This window comes from Hyperolius riggenbachi, chromosome 7 (genome assembly GCF_040937935.1).
Source record: "Hyperolius riggenbachi isolate aHypRig1 chromosome 7, aHypRig1.pri, whole genome shotgun sequence".
Lineage (NCBI taxonomy): Eukaryota > Metazoa > Chordata > Amphibia > Anura > Hyperoliidae > Hyperolius > Hyperolius riggenbachi.
Genome location: NC_090652.1, coordinates 74,845,678 through 74,866,020, shown reverse-complemented (window position 1 = coordinate 74,866,020; position 20,343 = coordinate 74,845,678). Strand labels below are relative to the sequence as shown.

The 20,343-nt window shown below is 44.9% G+C and overlaps 1 protein-coding gene across 2 annotated transcripts in view; it reads left to right on the top strand.

Annotated features, from left to right (window-relative positions):
* STK36 (serine/threonine kinase 36) overlaps positions 1 to 20,343 on the top strand; it is a 177,056-nt gene that overhangs the window by 99,417 nt on the left and 57,296 nt on the right. Inside the window, exons 3-12 of one of the 2 annotated variants that reach the window (XM_068244144.1) lie at positions 122 to 262; positions 1,572 to 1,649; positions 1,730 to 1,860; positions 7,388 to 7,637; positions 12,353 to 12,446; positions 13,349 to 13,533; positions 17,883 to 17,956; positions 19,276 to 19,366; positions 19,448 to 19,585; positions 19,677 to 19,844. In XM_068244144.1, coding sequence (XP_068100245.1) covers positions 122 to 262; positions 1,572 to 1,649; positions 1,730 to 1,860; positions 7,388 to 7,637; positions 12,353 to 12,446; positions 13,349 to 13,533; positions 17,883 to 17,956; positions 19,276 to 19,366; positions 19,448 to 19,585; positions 19,677 to 19,844 — 1,350 coding nt within the window. Of the gene's footprint in view, positions 1 to 121; positions 263 to 1,571; positions 1,650 to 1,729; positions 1,861 to 7,387; positions 7,638 to 12,352; positions 12,447 to 13,348; positions 13,534 to 17,879; positions 17,957 to 19,275; positions 19,367 to 19,447; positions 19,586 to 19,676; positions 19,845 to 20,343 lie in introns of both variants that reach the window. The other variant, XM_068244143.1, reaches the window with a different exon arrangement.

Below are 20,343 nucleotides of genomic sequence, written 5' to 3'. Positions count from 1 at the left end.
ATTGGGCAGACACAGACTTGGGTGTCCAGAAGCCATGGAGTTGTGTGGTGGACATGCTTCTCCATGATTTCCATATTGTTCTCCTCAGCAATATCTCTTCACATCTTATTCTGATTGGCAGATTGTAGCTCTGAAGTTTATCCCTAAAATTGGTCGATCTGAAAAGGAGCTCCGTGGACTGAAGAGGGAGATCCAGATTATGAGTGATTTGCGGCATCCCAACATTGTGCGCATGCTGGACAGCTGTGAGACTGAGCGGGAGGTAAGAGACATCCTGGTACATTGTGGACAGATGTATTGGGTACAAGGAACATCCGGGTACAGTGTGACAAAAGTGTTAGAGATCAGGTACAATTGACAATCTGGTACTGCGTGCACATGTGTTAAAGGATTGAGTTCAGGAGACATCCTGGATAGTCTAGTACTGTATGGACAGGTGTGGTAGGGATTGGGAACTAGGGACAGTCTAGTACTGTATGGACAGGTGAGGTAGGGATTGGGAACTAGGGACAGTCTAGTACTGTATGGACAGGTGAGGTAGGGATTAAGAACTAGGGACAGTCTAGTACTGTATGGACAGGTGAGGTAGGCATTGGGGACTAGGGACAGTCTAGTACTGTATGCACTGATGTGTTAGGGATTGGGCACTAGGGACAGGCTAGTACTGTATGGACAGGCAGGTGTGGTAGGGATTGGACACTAGGGACAGTCTAGTACTGTATGGACTGATGTGTTAGGGATTGGGCACTAGGGACAGTCTAGTACTGTATGGACAGGTGTGGTAGGGATTGGGAACTAGGGACAGACTAGTACTGTATGGACAGGTGTGGTAGGGATTAGGAACTAGGGACAGTCTAGTACTGTATGGACAGGTGTAGTAAGAATTGGGAACTAGGGACATTCTAGTACTGTATGGACAGGTGTGATAGGGATTAGGCACTAGGGGCAGTCTAGTACTGTATGGACAGGTGTGTTAGGGATTGGGCACTAGGGGCAGTGTAGTACTGTATGGACAGGTGTGGTAGGGATTGGGGCACTAGGAGCAGTCTAGTATTTTATAGACAGGTGTGGTAGGGATTGGGCACTAGGGGCAGTGTAGTACTGTATGGACAGGTGTGGTAGGGATTGGGCACTAGGGGCAGTGTAGTACTGTATGGACAGGTGTGATAGGGATTGGGCACTAGGGGCAGTGTAGTACCGTATGGACAGGTGTGTTAGAGATTGGACACTAGGGACAGTTTTTGGATACATGACACACTGATACTGTATTGACCACAGGATACAGGATTGGATACATGAGACACACTGATACTGTATTGACCACTGCATTAAGTGTTGGAGGAATGAGGCCTCTTGCACACTACATGCGATTTTGATTTTTTTTATACGATCCGTTTTTTGATTCAGATTAAAAAAAACTACTGCATTATGCTACGTTTTTTAATCGGAATAAAAAATGTAATCGTATAAAAAAATCGGGATCGCATGTAGTGTGCAAAAGGCCTGAGACTGGGTTGGAGACAAATGCTTCAGGGATTGCTGTCTGACATACTTTAGTTTTATCTGGGCAGGTTGTTGTGGTCACGGAATATGCAGAAGGAGAATTATTCCAGATCCTGGAAGATGATGGCAATCTGTCAGAGGAGTTGGTAAGAGCCCCTCCTTTTCCTGGGATATTTCTATTCCTGATTGGGGAATGCTTTCTGCATCCGTGTGTGTCTCTTTACAGGTGAGAAATGTGTCTGCCCAGCTGGTATCTGCACTCTATTACTTGCACTCTCACCGTATCCTTCATCGGGACATGAAACCGCAGAACATTTTGCTGGGGAAGGACAGTACCGTCAAGCTTTGTGATTTTGGGTGAGTCATCCGTCTGTGCAATAAATACAGCACATGGTGTGATCCATGTGCTGGCACCACTGGACAGCCATGGTCCACTCAGATTGGCTTTTGTCTATGTTACCCAGACTCCCTCCCTGCTGAATAGTAATATTGGGATTTTCCACATTGTGCTTGCTAAACTGATGATCTCCCGTTGGATGCAGATTGCATCTCGTCGTGCAGATGGAGTATTGCCTCCTAGTACGATGCAGATAGGTTTATGTCGTCTTGTTGGATCCAGATGGCATCTTGTCATTCTTGTTGAGTCTGGATGGGGTATTGCCTCCTAGTACGATGCAGATAGGCTTGTGTCTTCTCATTGGATCCAGATGGCATCTCATCATTCTTGTCGGGTGCAGATGAGGTATTGCCTCTTAGTACGATGCAAATAGGCTCATGTCATCTCATTGGATGAAGATGGCATCTTGTCATCCTTGTTGGGTGAAGATGGGGTATTGCCTCCTAGTACAATGCAGATACAGTGTGTTGCAAAAGTATTCGGCCCCCTTGAAGTTTTCCACATTTTGTCACATTACTGCCACAAACATGCATCAATTTTATTGGAATTCCCTGTGAAAGGCCAATACAAAGTGGTGTATATGTGAGAAGTGGAACGAAAATCATACATGATTCCAAACATTTTTACAAATAAATAACTGCAAAGTGGGGTGTGCGTAATTATTCGGCCCCCTGAGTCAATACTTTGTAGAACCACCTTTTGCTGCAATTACAGCTGCCAGTCTTTTAGGGAATGTCTCTACCAGCTTTGCACATCTAGAGACTGAAATCCTTGCCCATTCTTCTTTGCAAAACAGCTCCAGCTCAGTCAGATTAGATGAACAGCGTTTGTGAACAGCAGTTTTCAGATCTTGCCACAGATTCTCGATTGGATTTAGATCTGGACTTTGACTGGGCCATTCTAACACATAGATATGTTTTGTTTTAAACCATTCCATTGTTGCCCTGGCTTTATGTTTAGGGTCATTGTCCTGCTGGAAGGTGAACCTCCGCACCAGTCTCAAGTCTTTTGCAGTCTCCAAGAGGTTTTCTTCCAAGTTTGCCCTGTATTTGGCTCCATCCATCTTCCCATCAACTCTGACCAGCTTCCCTGTCCCTGCTGAAGAGATGCACCCCCCGAGCATGATACTGCCACCACCATATTTGACAGTGGGGATGGTGTGTTCAGAGTGATGTGCAGTGTTAGTTTTCTGCCACACATAGCGTTTTGCATTTTGGCCAAAAATTCCATTTTGATCTCATCTGACCAGAGCACTTTCTTCCACATGTTTGCTGTGTCCCCCACATGGCTTGTGGCAAACTGCAAACAGGACTTCTTATGCTTTCTGTTAACAATGCCTTTCTTCTTGCCACTCTTCCATAAAGGCCAACTTTGTACAGTGCATGACTAATAGTTGTCCTATGGACAGAGTCTCCCACCTGAGCTCAACCACGCCTCCCAGACGTATGAACGTTTGCATAAAGTCTTTCCCTGCCCGCCACGCCACGCATCCTGACGAAGCTCGCAGTGGGCGGGCGCAACGCGTCGATGGGCGGGGCTACATCCCGTGCGTTCTGAGCGCTCCACTGGCCGGCCGGCCGCGCGTCTTTGCAACCATCCATGTAGCTCCGGTTCCCCTTGACAGCCAAGGAGGGTTGAACTGTAGAAGTATATGGAAGTGAGATCCTCTCACGGAATCTGGAGAGCTGGGAGGCGGAAGAGCAGCGTGGTAAGCTGCAGACAGTGGGACCTCGAACAAACAGCTCAGCTATATGAGAAGAGGGGCTATTTCACGTCCAGGAGGGAACCGCTGATGAATGGAGGAGAAGCGTCTGATGATCGGGTGGTAAGACACAGGAGACGCAGTGTTTGACCTCAAGCGGCATAAGTATCTGGACAGTGTCTATTCTGGCGTGCGGCCGACCTGAGGCCGTTTCTATCACCTCATATCAGCCATACCTGTCTCCACACTCTGAAGACAACTGTATAGTGGTACCGGTACCTGAGTGTATGGGATGGATGTGGATGGCTGTGTTTGGTGATTGCAAGGAGCGCTCCGCACTGTTTTAATTGTTTTTAGGGTAGGGTCTTGACTGTTGGAGGGTTGGAAGTCTTGTGATACTGAATTGTGACGGGAATAAAGGTAATTAAATTTTGTATACCCAGAGCGGCAGCATAGAGTGTGTTTTCTATTAGCTATGGACAGAGTCTCCCACCTGAGCTGTAGATCTCTGCAGCTCGTCCAGAGTCACCATGGGCCTCTTGACTGCATTTCTGATCAGCGCTCTCCTTGTTCGGCCTGTGAGTTTAGGTGGACAGCCTTGTCTTGGTAGATGTACAGTTGTGCCATACTCCTTCCATTTCTGTATGATCGCTTGAACAGTGCTCTGTGGGATGTTCAAGGCTTTGGAAATCTTTTTGTAGCCTAAGCCTGCTTTAAATTTCTCAATAACTTGATCCCTGACCTGTCTTGTGTGTTCTTTGGGCTTCACGGTGTTGTTGCTCCCAATATTCTCTTAGACAACCTCTGAGGCACTCACAGAGCAGCTGTATTTGTACTGGCACTAGATTACACACAGGTGCACTCTATTTAGTCATTAGCACTCATCAGGCAATGTCTATAGGCAACTGACTGCACTCAGATCAAACGGGGGCCGAATAATTATGCACACACCACTTTGCAGTTATTTATTTGTAAAAAATGTTTGGAATCATGTATCATTTTCATTCCACTTCTCATGTGTACACCACTTTGTGTTGGTCTTTCATGTGGAATTCCAATAAAATTGATTCATGTTTGTGGCAGTAATATGACAAAATGTGGAAAACTTCAAGGGGGCCGAATACTTTTGCAACCCACTGTAGGTTCATGACGTTTCATTGAATGCAGATGGCATCTTATCATTCTTGTTGGGTGCAAATGGGGTATTGCCTCCTAGTACGATGCAGATAGGCTCATGTCATCTCATTGGATGCAGATTGCATCTCATCATTATTGTTGGGTGAATATGGGGTATTGCCTCCTAGTACAATGCAGATAGGCTCATGTCATCTCATTGGATGCAGATGGCATCTCATTATTCTTGTGGGGTGCAGATGGGGTATTGCCTCCTAGTACGATGCAGATAGGTTCATGTTGTCTCGTTGGATGCAGATGGCATCTCGTCGTTCTTGTAGGGTACAGATGTGGTCTTGCCTCTTAGTACAATGCAGATAAGCTCATGTCGTTTCATTGGATGCAGATTGTATTGCGTCATTCTTGTTGGGTGAAGATGGGGTATTGCCTACTAGTACAATGCAGATAAGCTCATGCCATCTTATTAGATGCAGATGGCATCTCATCATTCTTGTTGGGTGCAGATGAGGTATTGCCTCATAGTACAATGCAGATAGGTTCATGTTGTTTCATTGGATGCAGATTGTATCTCGTCATTCTTGTTGGGTGAAGATGGGGTATTGCCTCCTAGTACAATGCAGATAGGCTCATGTCATCTCATTAGATGCAGATGGCATCTCATCATTCTTGTTGGGTGCAGATGGGGTATTGCCTCATAGTACAATGCAGATAGGCTCATGTCATCTCATTGGATGCAGATAGCATTTCATCATTCTTGTTGGGTGAAGATGGGGTATTGCCTCCTAGGATGGTGCAGATAGGCTTATGTCATCTCATTGGATGCAGATGGCATCTCATTATTCTTGTGGGGTGCAAATGGGGTATTGCCTCCTAGTACGATGCAGATAGGTTCATGTTGTCTCGTTGGATGCAGATGGCATCTCGTCGTTCTTGTAGGGTACAGATGTGGTCTTGCCACTTAGTACAATGCAGATAAGCTCATGTCGTCTCATTGGATGCAGATTGCATCTCGTCATTCTTGTTGGGTGAAGATGGGGTATTGCCTTCTAGTACAATGCAGATAGGCTCATGTCATCTCATTAGATGCAGATGGCATCTCATCATTCTTGTTGGGTGCAGATGAGGTATTGCCTCATAGTACAATGCAGATAGGTTCATGTCATCTCATTGGATGCAGATGGCATCTCCTCATTCTTGTTGGGTGAAGATGGGGTATTGCCTCCTAGTAAAACGCAGATAGGTTCATGCAGTTTCATTGGATGCAGATGGAATCTCATCATTCTTGTTGGGTGCAGATGGGGTTTTGCCTCCTAGTACGATGCAGATAGGCTCATGTCATCTCATTGTTGATACCATTTATTGGCTAACTAAAAAGAATAAGCGAGCTTTTAGCTTTGCAGCCTTCGTTGGGTTTAAATCCTGTTAGCTTGCAGGCTGATGGTACATACAGCTTTATACATGCAACATCCAAAAGGGGATACATAGACTTTTTTCAAGCATAAATAAATGTCATTAAGATGCCTTAAGTGAAACAGAGCATCTAAATGGGGGGGGGGGGGGGGAGGTTGTTTGCTGAGATAAGAATTTTTGCTTACACCATGCTCACAGACCTGGGAGTTGGATTGTCACAAAGGCATCGTAAATTCTGAGTTCACAATCCAACTCCCAGGTCTGTGAGCATGGTGTAAACAAAAATTCTTATCTCAGCTAACAACCCCCCCCCCCCCCCCATTTAGATGCTCTGTTTCACTTAAGGCATCTTAATGACATGTATTTATGCTTGAAAAAAGTCTATGTATCCCCTTTTGATGTTGCATGTATAAAGCTGTATGTACCATCAGCCTGCAAGCTAACAGGATTTAAACCCGACAAAGGCTGCAAAGCCGAAAGCTCGCTTATTCTTATTCTTTTTAGTTAGCCAATAAATGGTATCATCCTGATTTAAAACTTCTTGCTTTTACTGATGGCTAACACGGTACAATACCCTACTGTCATCTCATTGGATGCAGATGGCATCTCATCATTCTTGTGGGGTGCAGATGGGGTATTGCCTCCTAGTACGATGCAGATAGGTTCATATTGTCTCGTTGGATGCAGATGGCATCTCGTCGTTCTTGTAGGGTGCAGATGTGGTCTTGCCTCTTAGTACAATGCAGATAAGCTCATGTCGTCTCATTGGATGCAGATTGCATCTCGTCATTCTGCATCTCGTCCTTGGGTGAAGATGGGGTATTGCCTCCTAGTACAATGCAGATAGGCTCACGTTATCTCATTGGATGCAGATTGCATCTCATCACTCTTGTTGGGTGCAGATGGGGTATTGCCTCCTACACATCAACTATGTATGTATTTGTATTTTTAATTCTATTCAATGTCATGACTGTACAGTGTCTTGTATTTCTTATGTATATTTGTTCCCCATTATTTGTTTGTACTATGTACAGCGTTATGGAAGATGTTGCCGCTATATAAATAAAAAATAATAATAATAATAATGCAGATGGCATCTCATCATTCTTGTTGGGTGCAGATGTTGTCTTGTCTCCTTGTACAATGCAATGCATGTCATCTCATGGGATGCAGATGGTATATCGTCAGTCTTGTTGTTTTTATCACTATCTTTCTTTTTCTCCATCTGTCTTGATTTTTAGGTTTGCTCGGGAGCTGAGTCTGGACACTCTCATGGTGCGTTCCATTAAAGGAACTCCTCTATACATGTCACCAGAGCTGGTCCTGGAACGTCCATATGATCACCGCTCTGACCTCTGGGCTCTTGGATGTATTGTGTATGAGTTGCTGGTGGGTACACCCCCCTTTTACACTCACAGCATCTTCCAGCTGGTCAGCATCATCACACAGCAGCCCGTACGCTGGCCAAAGGGGGTTTCATCTGAGCTCAAGGTAAAGTAATATCTCCTCCATACTACTGTGAGTTATTGAATGCAATATTCATTGGTATATGTGACGAATCAGGGATTTACTGTGACTATAGCAATCTATGGAGGAGCCAGATTGGAGAGTTAGAAGCTTGAACTGTATTATCTGTTTGTTAGGCAGCGATTGGCCCATTCTCTATGGGTACAGTTAGGTCCAGAAATATTTGACCACAGACAACTTTTTGGTTCTGTACATTACCACAATGAATTTTAAATGAAACAACAAGTAACTGGAAACAAAATGTTAATTTCTAATACCTTTATTATTATTGTTATTTAGTGTTTATATGGTACCGACCTCTTCCGCAGCGCTGTACAAAGTATATTGTCTTGTCACTTATCTGTCCCTCAAACGGGCTCACAATCTTATCCTTACCAAAGTCATATGTCTAGACAAGACAAGACAAATAACATTTATATTCTGCTTTTCTCCTGGCGGACTCAAAGCGCTTGAGCTGCAGCCGCTAGAACACGCTTAGTAGGCAGCAGCAATGTTAGGGAGTCTTGCCCAACATTTCCTTTCTGTATAGGTGCTGGCTTACTGAACAGGAAGAGCCGAGATATCAACCCAGGTCACCTGTGTCAGAGGAGTCTATGTATGTATTGTGTAGTGTATGTATCATAGTCTAGGACAATTTTGGGGGAAGCCAATTACCTTACCTGTATGTTTTTGGGATGTGAGAGGAAACCAGAGTAGCTGGAGAAAACCCACACAGACACGGGGAGAACATGCAAACTCTGTGCAAATAGTGCCCAGGCTGGGATTCGAAACTGGGACCCAACGCTGCAAGGCGAGAGTGCTAAGCACTATGCCATCATGCTGCCTGCTTGATTGAAAACCCTTCACTGGCATTGACAGCCTGAAGTCTTGAATTCATGGACATCACCAGATGCTTTATTTCCTCCTTTTTAATGCTCTGCCAGCTTTCAGTTGCTGTTTGTAAGCCTTTCTGTCCGAAGCTTAAAGTGACTCTGTAACAAAAATTACAACGTTTTTTCTACCATCCTATAAGTTCCTAAACCTATTCTAATGTGTTCTGGCTCACTGCAGCACTTTGTACTATCACGGTCTCTGTAATAAATCAATGTATCTTTCCCCTGTCAGACTTGTCGGCCTGTGTCTGGAAGGCTGCCAACTCTTCTGTGCTGGTCTGTTCCTCTATGCACACTCCAGTGTGTGTTTTATTTACATAAGCCAGCAGCTTCTCTGCTATCTTATCAGTGATAGAAGAGAGCTGGATAAAAATCCTCCTCTGTTTAGGCTGTGAAAGTAGCTGGCTGACACATACTGAGGGATTACAAACACAGGCACAAGCAGAGCTGTCTGCAGGAAGCCTGTAATGTTCAGTGCATGAGAGAAGAAGGGGACAGAAGGTAAACACACAAATGATCTTTTGAGATTCAAAAGGAAAGCTGTATACAGCCTGCTTGTGTATGGATGTATTTTCTATATGTGGACATATTGTACATCAATCTATTTCCTGTTTTGGTGGCCATTTTGTTTGTTTATAAACAAACTTTTTAAAACTGTTTTTGACTACTTTTAATGCGGCGGGGAGCGGCGAAATTGTGACAGTGGGTAATAGGAGATGTCCCCTAACACACTGGTATGTTTACTTTTGTGCGATTTTAACAATACAGATTCTCTTTAATGTTCAACAAGTGAAATGCATACTTAATTGGGTTAAGATCAGTTGCTTTGGAGAACGAGCTGTTTCACGCCTTCTCCATACTTTTTTCTTACCATCATTCTGGTAGAGGTTATTGGTTTCATCTGTCCAAAGAATGTTTTTCCAGAACTGTGCTGGATTTTTTAGATGTTCTTTAACAAAGTCCAATCTAGCCTTTCTATTCTTGAGGCTTATGAGTGTATTTACTCTCATGCAGTCTTCTGTTTATGGTAGACTTGGATATTGATACCCCTACCCACTGTTTATGGTAGACTTGGATATTGATACCCCTACCCACGGAGAGTGTTCTCTTGGTTGGCTGTTGTAAAGGGTTTTCTTTTCACCATGGAAATGATTCTGCGATCATCCACCACTGTTTGTTTGAACCGAGGCGCCAATTAGGATAAAAACTTCTAAAAACTGTTTAAAAAGGGGGAAGTGGTGGACTTACCTCCTTCAAGGAAAACAGACAGGAATTTATTTTATATAAAAAATAATGTTTATTAAAAGCTCCACTTTGCAACGTGTTTTGTGGGCACAGTCCCAATTCATCAGGCAATTATTGGAGAAAATCAGGCAAGTCTGTAGCGTGGCCAAGCGCCTCTGTTTCTTAGAAGTATACACCACTATTGTCTTCCGTGGACTTCCTGGTCTTTTTTATGTTGCTGATTTCACTAGTGATTGCTTTCTTTCTCCAGGATGTACCAGATTTTGCCACTCATAATATTGTAGCAATTTCTTGGATTTTTTTTGTTTGTTTTTGTAGCTTAAGGATGGCTTCTTTCACTTGCATGGAGAGCTCCTTTGACTGCATGTTGTCTGTTCACAGCAAAAGCTTACCGTATATACTCGCATACAAGCCGAACTTTTGACCCCCAAAAAGGTGGTCAAAAGTTGGGGGGTCGGCTTGTATGCGAGTCTTCCCTGGTGGTCTAGTGGTGGGTGGTCCGCGCCCCGCTCCCCCCCCTCCCCGCTCCCCCCGCGGCCGCCGCTGCTATTACCTGCTTAGGCAGCGGCCGCTTTCTAATCCGCGTTCCCCTCTGAAGTTTCAGCGTGTATCACAGCAGCGCGCCCGGCGCTGCTGCTGTGACGATGCAGGGGGCAGGAAAGAGCGGTTCCCCTGGTAACGGCGATACAGATCGCCGCTATAGGGAGCCGCGCTCTTTCCTGCACTCTACATCGTCACAGCAGCAGCGCCGGGCGCGCTGCTGTGATACACGCTGAAACTTCAGAGGGGAACGCGGATTAGGAAGCGGCCGCTGCCTAAGCAGGCAATAGCAGCGGCGGCCGCGGGGGGAGCGGGGCGCGGGGGGAGCACTACCTACCTATGCTAGGCACTATACTGGCTAAACTGGGCACTATACTGGCTAAACTGGGCACTATACTAGCCATACTGGGGCACTATACTGGCTAAACTGTGCACTATACTAGCCATACTGGGGCACTATACTAGCTAAACTGGGCACTATACTAGCTAAACTGGGCACTATACTAGCTAAACTGGGCACTATACTGGCTAAACTGGGCACTTTACTAGCCATACTGGGGCACTATACTAGCTAAACTGGGCACTATACTAGCTAAACTGGGCACTATACTAGCTATACTGAGGCACTACCTACCCATACTGGGCGCTATACTGGCTAAACTGGGCACTCTACTAGCCATACTGGGGCACTATACTAGCCATACTGGGGCACTATACTAGCTAAACTGGGCACTATACTAGCTATACTGAGGCACTACTTACCCATACTGGGCGCTATACTGGCTAAACTGGGCACTTTACTAGCCATACTGGGGCACTATACTAGCGATACTGGGGCACTATACTAGCTAAACTGGGCACTATACTAGCTAAACTGAGGCACTACCTACCCATACTGGGCGCTATACTGGGCACTATACTGGCTATACTGGGCACTATACTGGCTATACTGGGCACTTTACTAGCTATACTGGGCACTACACTAGCTATACTGGACACTATCTACCTATACTGGGCACTATACTAGCTATACTGGGACACACTGGGGGGCTGCACCAATCCAGCATTTCCTACCCCCGGCTTATATGGGGGTCAATCATTTTTCCCTGGTTTTCCAGGGAAAAGTTGGGGGGTCGGCTTATATGCGGGTCGGCTTATATTCGAGTATATACGGTATACATGCAGACACCACACCTCAAATCAACTCCAGGCCTTTTATCTGCTTAATTGATAATGATAGTGAAGGACTTGACCATACCTGCCCATGAATGGTTGCATCGCATTTTTATACAATCGTTTTGTTCACTCCACTGAATTAAAGCTGAAAGTTTGCACTCCAACTGCATCTGAGTTGTTTCATTTAAAACTCATTGGCCTCAATTCACTAAGATCATGCTGGAGATAATAAGGCAAGAGAAAACTTACCTCCACATGTGAGAGAGTTATCTTACCTCTTCATTCCTTAAGTTACCTCTCCTGTAGTTAATTTACCTCCTCTGTAGTTAATTTACCTCCTCCGTAGTTAATTTACCTCCTCTGTAGTTATTTTCACATGCAGCTAATTAACAGCCTGTCTTTAACTCTGGAGTTATTTTAAGGATTGGGGAGTTAACTTAAATACAGAAGAGTTAACTTTAGGCTTGCCTGAGGTAAAATGTTTCCTGAATACTACATGCCTTATCACCATGGTAACAACTCTAGAAGAGTTATTAAAGACAGGAGATAAGCTTAGTGAATTGAGGCCATTGGTCTAAAAGTCTAAAATACTTTTTTATGAATTAGCACACAAAAGTCTAAAATACACACTATGAGATCCCTGCATTATCTGATGTGTGGTGTACAGGGTTTATCCACGCTGTAATATGGGATTGGCCCATTCTCTGGTGTGTGTGGCATTGGATTGGCTCATTGTTTGTATTCGTAGTGGAAGCACTAATCCACATCGATGACAAATTGTGTCATCATTGCTCATCACATATTATCCAAGCTTTTTGTGTTCACCTAATCTCTATTATTTTTCAGGATTTCCTTCAGGGACTCCTGACAAAAGACCCAGCAAAGCGATTATCCTGGCCTGCACTGCTCAAACACCCCTTCATCAAGGACAGAGTTACGGGTGAGGTTTATTCTTCTTGTCTTTACTGTACAGAGACTTCATATTATCAGACAGCTAGGAGAGAGGTGGACTGTGTAAGTCCCTTTTTGCCCCTGACTTCTGCTGTACTTTTACCTTATTACACTTACCAGTGAAGTCAGACCAGAATTAAAGCATCTTATCTGCATGCTCATTCTGGGCTAGTAATAGAAGAAATATCAGAGAGGGAGGGAGCATCAGCACAGATATTGGGGACTGGCATTGTTTTATTAGAGAATGGCGATGACAGAATCTGTATTCCTGTCACTTCCGGTTCCCTTAAATGCACCAGGCAAATTGGAGTTGCACAGGCATCATGTTAACCTCCTTAGCGGTAACCCAGAGTCAAGCTCGTGTCGGAAATCTGCAGCTCTGAGTGGAAATCCTGAGCCTGACTCGTGGTAGCTGCCAGGAGATATGGAGAAACGGTGCAGAGGGGTGGCGTTTTTACTCCCTTCCCTGGTATCCAGACGTTGGCAGTATCCAGACTCGGTCACTCTGGTAAGATCGCCATCTGTCCTCATGAGGACAGACGGTGATCTCACTATAGTGGTAGAGCGCCGTCCGGTGGATGGAGGGAGAATTGCAGCACTGTATCCAGGGGAGAGGAGTAAGTGCAGGGCTGCCGCAGATCTATGTAGCAGTGTGATTTTTTTCCTGCTTTTAGCAGCTAAAAGCTTGTGAAAAAATTGCACCGCTTTCAGACCCTAAATCCAGAAGCAATCATACCGCTAGGGAGGTTAAATTACTAATTGGAGTTGCTGGTAAAGTGTGTGTGGTTCGCGGCCGGTGTGTACTTGCTTGAAGGAAGTTTTTATTCTTTACTGTTGCATCGGGTCCCGTGTGGTTGGTGCTGATTCCTGATTGCCTTGTACTGTGTTCAGTATTAGATGATGAAGCTGCTGGAAGTCCCTTTACCTCCGCGCTCAGTGAGAAGCAGCAGAAGCTCCGTGACAAGCAGTGTGAGAGCCCCAACCAGGGCAGTGTACACTCCCGAATCCTGAGCAAAGCCAGGCAGCGAGTGGCCAAGAGGAAGGAGACGGAGGCGGGGAAGGCAGCTGGTAACCAGGTAACACATTATCCAACTGGAGGTTCTGTCCCTTATCTCTATCCTGATTCATTTCCTCCATCCTGGTGACAACACCATTCATTCTCTCTGTTTAATGCTATCTTGTGGTACTCAACTAGCGGGACCGGTACTAAGGTAATGCACGCTACTATCAGTAATGCTCATTGTAATGCTCATTGTTACTATAGCAACGGTTGTGCTTGTCGACTTTCACGGGTTGGGCTAATAGCAGAACTTGTGGTACTCAGTCTTGTTAGTAAGAGTAATATTAACACGCTTCATGCATCAACACCATTGTCTTCATCCACTGTTCTGATGTTATCTTCATCCACTTGTCTTTATTTTAACCATTTCTGCTATAGTGTATATTTTGTTAAAACCCTTTGATGTACTTCATACCTTGATGGTTAAACTCCCTTCCTCACTCTCCTACCCTCCCTCATCCTCTCTCTTCCTTCTCCTCCCTCTTTCTCTTCCACCTCTCTCTCCCCTTTTCTGTCTCCTCTCTCTGACACACTCCCTTCTCTTTTACACACTCTCTCTCTCTTACACACCCCCTTCCTCTATGGCACACTCCCTCCCTCTGACGCACTCCCTCTCTAACGCACTACCTCATTGACACACCCCCTCCCTCTCTGACACTCTCCCCCCCTCTCACGCACTCCCTTCCTGTCTCACTGTGTTCATCTCTAATTCTCCTTTTCTTTTTCTTACTGTCCTCCCACCTCATCCCTGATCCCTCCCCTCCTCTTTCTTTATCTTATTTTTTAGGACTCATAGATTTAAAGCAGACCTGACCTCAGAACTTCCTATCTGCTCTAAAATATAAGCAAAAGCATAATAACCTTGAGGCCTCTTTCACGGTGCGACGTTAAAGTTGCAAGTTAGAACATTTTATAACGCAGACTAATGCACAGCAATACTAAGTCTCTGTGACATTCACAGTTTACACATTGCGTTTGTGTGTAACGTGAGGCATTATTAGAAAGTGCTGCATGCTGTGCGTTTAGCAATGAATCTGGTGCGTTAGTTGTGCTGCACATTCTCAGTAATTTTTTTTTATATGTAACGCATGCACTATAACGTCCAAGTTATAGTGCACAATACGTTACGTTAGGGGCATGTTGTGCGACCTTAACGTCGCATCAAACGCAACGTCCTGCTGGGAAAGTAGCCTTAAAGAAAAACGCACACAAATCCTGGAATAAATCTGCTATATTTCTACTTCCTGCTTTCATGGAAGCAGAATATTGTTAACATCCCGTGCTTTCAAATAAGCTTATCTGCCATCTCTGCCGTAGCAGTCATGTGACATAGGAGAGATCAAATTACAGCTTGTGATTAGTCACAGATAAGGAGTAATTAGATAGGCTGAACTCTCTAAATACAGTGGTTTGCAAAAGTATTCGGCCCCCTTGGAAGTTTTCCACATTTTGTCACATTACTGCCACAAACATGAATCAATTTTATTGGAATTTCACACGAAAGACCAATACAAAGTGGTGTACATGGGAGAAGTGGAATGAAAATCATTCATGATTCCAAACATTTTTTACAAATCAATAACTGCAAAGTGGGGTGTGCGTAATTATTCAGCCCCCTTTGGTCTGAGTGCAGTCAGTTGCCCATAGACATTGCCTGATGAGTGCTAACGACTAAATAGAGTGCACCTGTGTGTGATCTAATGTCAGTACAAATACAGCTGCTCTGTGATGGCCTCAGAGGTTGTCTGAGAGAATATTGGGAGCAACAACACCATGAAGTCCAAAGAACACACCAGACAGGTCAGGGATAAAGTTATTGAGAAATTTAAAGCAGGCTTAGGCTACAAAAAGATTTCCAAAGCCTTGAACATCCTACAGAGCACTGTTCGAATGATCATTCAGAAATGGAAGGAGTATGGCACAACTGTAAACCTACCAAGACAAGGCCGTCCACCTAAACTCACAGGCCAAACAAGGAGAGCGCTAATCAGAAATGCAGTCAAGAGGCCCATGGTGACTCTGGACGAGCTGCAGAGATCTACAGCTCAGGAGGGGGAATCTGTCCATAGGACAACTATTAGTCGTGCACTGCACAAAGTTGGCTCTTATGGAAGAGTGACAAGAAGAAAGCCATTGTTAACAGAAAAGCATAAGAAGTCCCGTTTGCAGTTTTTCACAAGTCATGAAGGGGACACAGCAAACATATGGAAGAAGGTGCTCTGGTCGGATGAGACCAAAATGGAACTTTTTGGCCAAAATGCAAAACGCTATGTATGGCAGAAAACGAACACTGCACATCACTCAGAACACACCATCCCGACTGTCAAATATGGTGGTGGCAGCATCATGCTCTGGAGGTGCTTCTCTTCAGCAGGGACAGGGAAGCTGGTCAAAGTTGATAGGAAGATGGATGGTGCCAAATACAGGGCAATCTTGGAAGAAAACCTCTTGGAGTCCGCAAAAGACTTGAGACTGGGGCGGAGGTTCACCTTCCAGCAGGACAATGACCCTAAACATAAAGCCAGGGCAACAATGGAATGGTTTAAAGGACTTACGAGGCCAAATTAGGGAAAAAAAGTTAATCACCTGCTTAACCTTTTACGGACGGTCTCCCCGCTCGTCAGCCCCCCGGGCCGGCTCCCGACCCCACGGCCGGGCTCCCCTGCCTCTCCTAAAATGGCCGCTCGCTCTGGCCGCGGCAGCGCAGTCCGCATAGCCGCGAGTGCGGCTGCGCAGCTCTAGGGCCAACCTCCCCGATCCACACTACGTATCGTGGATCGGGGAGGTTGGCCCTAGAGCTGCGCAGCCGCACTCGCGGATATGCGGACTGCGCAGCTGCGGCCAGAGCGAGCGGCCATTTTAGGAGAGGCAGGGGAGCACGACCCGGCCGTGGGGTCGGGAGCCATCCCCGGGGGGCTGACGAGCGGGGGGACCCGGCGAATCGGCATGGAGGGCGCGGACGGTGTCCTCCGTGCCGTAAAAGTTTAAGCAGGTAATTTAACTTTTTTTCCCTAATTTGGCCTCGTAAGTCCTTTAAAACAAAGCATATCCATGTGTTAGAATGGCCCAGTCAAAGTCCAGATCTAAATCCAATCGAGAATCTGTGGCAAGATCAGAAAACTGCTGTTCACAAACGCTGTCCATCTAATCTGACTGAGCTGGAGCTGTTTTTCAAAGAAGAATGGGCAAGGATTTAAGTCTCTAGATGTGCAAAGCTGGTAGAGACATACCCTAAAAGACTGGCAGCTGTAATTGCAGCAAAAGGTGGTTCTACAAAGTATTGACTCGGGGGGCTGAATAATTACGCACACCCCACTTTGAAGTTATTTGTTTGTATAAAATGTTTGGAATGATGTATGATTTTCGATCCACTTCTCATGTGTACACCACATGAGAAGTGGAATTCCAATAAAACTGATTCATGTTTGTGGCAGTAATGTGACAAAATGTGGAAAACTTCAAGGGGGCCGAATACTTTTGCAGGCCACTGTACATACACGGTGCATTTCTCAATGTTTTCCTTCTGTCCTGTGCAAGAGTTCAGGTCCACTTTAACAACAGCAGTTGATTGGCTGCTTCTTACTCTAGATAACGGTTCCGCTTTCTATCCAATTCTCTTTACACCTTTCTTATTACAGAATCATGAAATTTGGGGCTAATGGACGATTTGGGTACCCCATAGACATGAATGCAAAATATCGGCTATTGGGCGCCAAAGAAGAAATTTGGGCGCATAATAAATAGCAGGCTCTGGACCTGCCCAACCAAATTTTTTTTGTTTTAAAAATTTGTGTTTTGAAAAATATTGTTTTGAAATTAATTTGGGCAATTATCATATTGTAAATTATCGTTTAACTTTTTTTTTTTTTTTATCATATAGAAATTTGTTTTGAGAATTATAATTTGTAAATTAGCATTTTGAAATGTACTATCTTAGAAATGTATCGCTTTTTGTATTAACGTTATTTGCAGCAGAGAAAGGGGGTTTTAGGGTCAGGAAAGGGGGTTTTAGGGTCAGGAAGGGGGGTTTTAGGGTTAGGCGTCAGGAAGGGGGGTTTTGGGGGGGGGGGGGGGGTCTTGTTTTACTATGCTTATTACGACTGTAAATATATTTTAGTTTTCATTGTTATAGACAATATTTTGCGGTTTCGGCTTCACCCAGCGCCCTTTTTGTTGCAATTCTTTTAACATATTTAACATTCTATCTCAGATTGAGATAAAGAAACGATAAAAATATTGTTATAGACAATATTTGAACATTTTGGCTATACCCAGCACCCTTTTTTCCCTGGCGCTCTTATTTGATGTATGCCTGTTTGTCTCCCCCTTAAATGAACCATCTAAGATTTGGTTTTGTTGTAGAAGGAAGCACAGATAGCAGGTGATCAAGAATTGGAGATAATCCACATTGATGGAGAGACTCCATCGTTGCCACCTCGGTGAGTACACTGATATGTGTGGAGTGAGGTCTGACTGGTGAAGAGTCTGTCGATGCCACTTGGATGATTATGCTGCTGTGTATGGAATGTGTTCTGGGTGTATAGAATCTGGTGATTCCACTTCAGCGATATGCTAATGTATGTGGTATATGGTCTGGGAAGTAAGTGTCCTGTAATGCCACCTTCTGAGTATAGTGGTGGTGGGGAATATACTCTGGGAGGTGAAAGTCTGGAGATGTCATCATGTGAGTATATTGCATGGAGGGGAGAGAGAGAGGGAGAGAGAGAGTTAATGTTACCTGTGATGAAGCTGTGAAATTGCTGTGATGCTTTTTGTACAGTTTAATGATGAACAAGAAAGGTTTATGATGCTTATAGGGCTTGTAAGATATTCCATCATACCAAAAATTATGGTCAAGACCTGTCAGTTGGACTTCCACTTGGAATATAGCACTAAGGTGCTCAGGCTTTTGAGGGTGGGCATGGAATGTGGTCTGGGTAGCTAGAACCTGATGATGTCTCTTTGGTCAGTATGCTGGTGGGCATGGAATATAGTCTGGGTCGCAAGTGCCTGACGATGCCCCCTTGGTTAGTATGCTGGTGGGCATGGAATATGATCTGGCTACAGGAGCCTGATGATGCCTCCTTGGTCAGTATGCTGGTGGGCATGGAATGTGATCTGGATGATATGAGTCCAGTGATGATGCCTCCTTGGTAAGTATGCTGGTGTTTGTGAAGTGTGGTCTGGATGGTGAGAGTCTGATGATGCCCACTTGGTCAGTATGCTGTTGGGCATTGAATATGCTCTGGGTCGTGGGAGTCTGGTGATGTCTCCTCCATCAGTATGCTGTTGGTCATGGAATGTGGTCTGGATGGTGAGAGTCTGGTTATGTCTCTTTGGTCAGAATGCTGGTGGGCATGGAATATGCTCTTGGTGGTGGGAACCTGGTAATGTCTCCTCGGTCAGTATGCTTTTGGGAGTGGAATGTGGTCTGGATGTTGAGAGTCTGGTGATGTTTCCTCAGGCAGTATGATGGTGGGAGTGGAATGTGGTCTGGATGGTGAGAGTCTGGTGATGTCTCCTCCATCAGTATGCTGGTGGGAATGGAATATGCTCTTGGATGGTGGAAACCTTGTGATGTCTCCTTGGTCAGTATGCTGGTGGTCAAGGAATGTGGTCTGGATGGTGAGAGTCTGGTGATGTCTCCTCCGTCAGTATGCTGGTGGGAGTGGAATGTGGTCTGCGCACTTGGTGGCTTCTACAGTTTTTGCTGGTTTTTTTTTATGAGTTCTGTATTTTTATTTTATTTTTGTTTCAGGGAAAATGTGATTTCTCGGGATTATGAAAGAGAATTTTGCCGGGAGAGGAGAGATAGTCGGAGCATTGAGTTGGTGCATCTGGACAATGAGGTATTCTGCGTGCGGAGTTCTTCATTCTGTCCAGCTCCGGTGTTATGGCATTCTGTCCTCATGGAATATCTCTGTTTCTAGGACAGTGATGATGAATGGTCGGCATTACTCGAGGCCACCGAACCATCTGTCGCTCAGATCAGCACTCCATTCCTTCTCCTTAAAGACACCAATTTCCGGAAGAGAGTGCATCGCCGTCTCTTGGACTGCCAGCCTCCGGTCAGTGTATCTCCCCATCCCTGGCTACCAGAAGCAGCTATCAACCTTCACAGGTGCCATGCAGCTGAACTTGTGTGATTTGTACTCACAGGTGTCTCTAGAAGCCGTGTCCCGTCTGCGACCTGCCATTCGTGTAACATGTAACCTGTTATCATCTGCCTGTGATCCAGCTCTTCTCTCTGACCTGTGTCAGGAGTTACAGATACCTCACTTCCTGCTGCAGCTTATCAGCCAATCACTGAAGGACCAAGTTCGCCAGGTGTGATATGATATATGTGGAATTAACTTCCACAAATATATTATGTGACTCTCCAATGTGTGGTCTGCTCCTGCATGCATGCAGGGTGGTGTAGCAGTTTACTACTGAATGTTGTACGGTGTAGTAGCTTTATATTTTAGGTGCAGTATTTATGCATTGTATGCCGAATTATGTTTTATTTTACTATTGGAGAAATGATGCTGTGTTTATGTAATGGTGTGTGCATATGGGCTGGTGCACACCAGAAGAGCTTTTCTGAGTGCTTTGTGATTTTAAAAGCTCCTTCTAATGTTATCCTATGTGTCTGTTCACACTGGAACGATGGAATTTTCTAAAAATCCCCCATAGCATTGCATTTGCAAGAGCTTTTAAAATCTCTAGCGTTTAAAAAGCTCTTGTAGTGTGCAGCAGCCCTATGATGGGTTTTATAGTATTAAGAGTGGCTTAGTAATTGTATACTTTAAGATGGGTGGCTGTGTGCTCCCCACTATCCCTCAAG